Source organism: Nesoenas mayeri, assembly GCF_963082525.1.
Source record: "Nesoenas mayeri genome assembly, chromosome: 2".
NCBI classification, from domain to species: Eukaryota; Metazoa; Chordata; class Aves; order Columbiformes; family Columbidae; genus Nesoenas; species Nesoenas mayeri.
In genome coordinates, this window is record NC_137543.1 from 31,062,623 (window position 1) to 31,067,046 (window position 4,424).

Sequence of the window (4,424 nt, forward strand, 5' to 3'; positions counted from 1 at the left end):
GCAAACTAAACTATCCCAATGAACCTTTCAGATCTTACAGTTTAGGAATTTATCTATGTTCATTTGGTATGGAGGACTGAAATGAAAGAAAACGGTACGGTAGGAAACATAGCCCTCTGTGTGTTGAACCTACCTTTTTCTTCACAAAGACAATATGATTTAATTATTTGCCTTTAAGGCGAAGTGTTCTTGAATGTCAAAAACAACTAAATAAAAACAAGATGGTGATCTTTGTGCTAGTAAGGGCCTATGAATAATAACACTGTGACCTACTGGCAAAGGAGGGGTAAGGGAGGAAGGAAAACACTGGGCATTGGGACTCCTTCTTCATTGGTCATCCTAGAACATCATGTGGCCAAGGCTCCTTATTAAAAATAAGTCCTGATCTCCTGGAGCTCATACTATCCTCTCATCTTGCATTTCTGCTTGATCCTGTGGAAGGCTTCTCTCTAGCCTGACAAAATGTGTGACCAGTTTGTGGGCACCTGGAAGCTCCTTTCTAGTGAAAACTTTGAGGACTATATGAAAGAGCTGGGTGAGAATTGTTGTTTGGAGTTGTTGTGTCTGGGATGGAATGCTGATTTTGAACTTTATTCCTTACTTGCTTTTTCTGGATATGCTGTTTATCAAGGGGGTTTTAGTCCATCTATTTGATCAGATGATCTTAAACTGAAGAACTTGGCTGTGTGAATTAGTGGTGTCAAATTCCTATAACATAGAAAAACGTTGATTGGGAGGAGTAGTTTCAGGTAAGCCAAGTCTATGCATGCCTACTTAGACTTATAAACGAAAGTAAACCACATCACTGCAATCGTTTGTGCGGATTAGCATTTATCCTTGGACATACAGAGAGGTACAATGCTAAAATGCAGAAAGCTTCTCCATGTTCAAAAGCAACATGCTTAAACTTCTTTGTAGTGCTACTGAACTCGGAGACAGATTAATTGCCATGGCTATTATAGTGAATGAAACTCTGTAGCTGCCTCCAGTGAATATTAACAAAGAAAATTGCATGGATTCATGCAGATACTTGCAAAATATTTGAGGGAAAACACTCTTCTTTAAAGGTATAGAATCCTTGCTTAGAATTAAAACGGGGCTTGAAAAGATTTCCACATTCCTGTACTGTGGAAGGAGTATGGGGTAACTTGCACTGACTGAATCAGTATATGCTAAAAAGCTGGGGGTTTATTTGGAGATTAGGGGTAAAATACTCACCGAGACATCTTCAGCCTTCATACAGCTTCAGTGAGGCTCTTGTGCTATTAGTCTTTACCCCAGTTTTTAATCAGGATGTAACTGTTGCCAGCTGTTTCTTAATCATTTCCTTTTATTCAGCCTAGCCACTGACAAATAGAAAAAGTGTTTGCCTTTTTTATTTCTTGTTTGTTTGTTTTTGTGGCTTAGAAATAGTCATATATTTCTGCTTATTTACTCTTAGATGCAGTTATCATACAAGTTAGTGTACAAACCACTGCACTTATTTAGAACAAGTGTATGTGCAAAAGTCTGCAATTAAAATCTTGTCTCTGTCTTCAGAATATTGCTTTGGCTATTCTGACAACGACAGAGCAGAGAATTTCCTTACATCATCCCACGTGTCTTGGTCTATAACCATACCAGCTAGTGAAATGTTAAGAAGGAATCTCTGCAACACAGGAATAATAAAAACTTCAGGAAGTAATAGAGAGATCAGTACAGAAGTGTTTTGTTTTGTTTTTTTTTCCACCAATGAGTTAAAAACACTAAGTAAAGATAAAAATTTCATAGTGTCCTGTCTAATTTGCAGGTGTGGGATTTGCTACCAGGAAAATGGCTGGTGTGGCCAAGCCCAGTGTAACTATCAGCATCAGTGGTGATGTGATAACCATCAAATCGGAAAGCACCTTCAAAAATACAGAGATCTCTTTCAAGCTGGGTGAGGAGTTTGATGAGATCACAGCAGATGACAGAAAAACAAAGGTGAGTCCAAAATGGCACTTTCCAAATACATCTCTCCAAAGGGACATGGGAGCAGGAGGGGAGAGTTGTGATTTTGACATCCAGTGTAGAAACGCTGTTTCAAATGTAAGAGAGCTGTGGACACTTTGTGCTTCAGTGCTCTTCAGACACGGAGAAAGTGTTCTCCTCAGCTCAGAGCATCCTGATGAAATAGCCATGGTTTACCTTTTTGTTTTTTTGTTTGTCAGAATGTCATAACCCTAGACAACGGTGTACTGAACCAGGTGCAGAAGTGGGACGGGAAAGAGACTATCATAAAGAGAAAAATGGTGGATGGGAACCTGGTGGTGGTGAGTGCATTTTTGTTACTTAATCACTGAATTCACTGTGTAGAATACATGTCTTGTGGATATATTCCATTGGATTCAGACATAGGGAGTGAAAACATCTGAAATGGTTCTGTGCACTTGGCAAGAAGTCTCTCTGAATGAGTCTGGAGTATATATTAAAACTGAAATGCTGTTAAACTTATTGAATGGTATGGAGGTGCCTGTTCTCCATTCATAGCAAGACATGGTTAAGAAAAAGTAGGGAGGAAAAACAAACACCATTCCCATGAGGGAAATTCTTGTATGTCAGAATCTTTAAGTCCTGGACAGTATAGAGGAAGCCTTAGAAAAGTCCATGTTAAGTATGTCCGTTCTGTGCTGATGCAAAATATTCCTGTTCGTCTCCTGTAGAGACTCAGCCACAATCTGTGGGAACTGTACTATGGATCACCAACAACTGTGTCAACAATAACAATGTTATAGCCAAAAAATCCCCAACACCCTGTATCCAGGCTCCATTGGTTGGTGTTATCTGGTCAGAGAGTGTTGTGCTTGACTTGGTGGCAGCGAGGCCCATCTGCAGTCTGGGGCTTCTCTGCACCGCTCTCCGGTTTTAGGAAAGACACTGTAGAATCTGGGAAGGGACAAAAACTGTGTTCATAAAAGGCAGCTGAGATTCCTACATGTCACAAAACGATACACATATATGAAATTTCTGAAGAGTTCTGCCTTCCCCTAGATAAAAATAATATGTCCATGAATTTAATATTTAAATTTCTTTGGATATGGACCAGATGAGAATAAATTAAATAGCTTTTAGTAACAATTTCATTAAGAAAGACTGAAGAAAACAGACTTTGATCCAACAGAAAACTAGATGAGGACGGAGCCTAATATGCAGAGGCTGACGCCAGGAGCTGGACTTCTGAAAGCTGTGTAGGACTCGGTGTATGTTGTGTGCATCTGTGTGAAGAAGGCAGGACACAGCTGCAAAAGGAGAAAGGAAAAAAGGCTAATGCTCAGCTCCAGAGACCAATCATCACCCATGGAAGCCTTCTTAAAGGTTTATAAGAGGAGCTTAGAAAACTCATGGGATGGCCCTTTGATGTTCTTTCAGTCCTGTGCTTCTAAGAAATATTTCAGACTTCCCTTTCTGAAGCTCTCAAACTTGAGTTACACTGTCTGGGCAGTTGATTTTAAAGGAGGAGAAATGCAAATTCTTTCTTATACTGGTTCCCAGTGGATATATAATTCTCTGCCTTCTGACAAATAAATATTCAGTGAAACTTAAAAGCTGATTGCATTTGCCTTTCTTTCCAGGAATGTACCATGAATAAGGTCACCTGCAAAAGAGTATACGAAAAAGCATGAAGAAACCATCTTCACATAGAATTAATGCTTAATGCTGGAGAAAAACAACTTAACCAAAGGAGGAAAAGCTCCAGAAATCCATTTTAAAGAGAACTGTACTTTTTACAGATATAACTCAAAACATTTACATGCAGCTAGTCTAATTTGTTGTGGCTACTCAATAAAATGTTCAGCTTTCTACAACCTGTGCTAGTGCTGGAGTTTGTCAGAAGGGGGTCTAGGGGGGATGCAACACGGGGACAGGTGCTGTGCGGGGAAGCATCATGTGAGAACGGGTACCACACTCAGTAACTGTGACCCATCCCACTGTGGAAAGAGAGTTGGAGATGATCCAGTGAGTGGCACTTGTTGTGTGACAGTGACAGATGCAGACCTGGACACAGAACATTGTCTGGTGACACTGTATGTGGGCTGCCCACTTGCAAAGGGAATACATGGGGCTGTTTCTCTCTGGCTTTGAGCCAGGGGTCTTGTCCCTGGGGAGGGGAGGGGGGTGATTTCTGTGGATACCAGTGTTGGCTTTCAACCTGATCATGGAGCCATGTACCTGGTTCCATGTCACACATGCATTGACAGTTTTAAGCCCAGGTATCATCCAAAGTGGCTTGGTCTTGTCCTCTTCTACCTGAAGTGTGAAATTATAGGTGCTGTAGCTCTCAGCTGTGATTATTTGGTTAATATCCCTTTCCTTAACATCTCTTTCTGTCTAGATTAGACAAAAAGCCTTGAATTAAGAATCATAGCTTAAAAAGTACTCTCAGGCTTACGAAAAGCCCATAAAAG

At 40.4% G+C, this 4,424-nt stretch overlaps 1 protein-coding gene across 1 annotated transcript; it reads left to right on the forward strand.

Moving 5' to 3' along the window:
- Nucleotides 1–430: 430 nt before the first annotated feature.
- On the forward strand, nucleotides 431–3,641 carry LOC308053417 (fatty acid-binding protein, adipocyte; the record flags this gene model as incomplete). The annotated part of the gene is made up of 4 exons (XM_080364276.1): nucleotides 431–535; nucleotides 1,790–1,962; nucleotides 2,190–2,291; nucleotides 3,591–3,641. Exons 1-4 carry the CDS (start codon nucleotides 463–465, stop codon nucleotides 3,639–3,641), a joined length of 399 nt encoding a protein of 132 aa, XP_080220402.1. The 5' UTR covers nucleotides 431–462.
- Nucleotides 3,642–4,424: the final 783 nt, after the last annotated feature.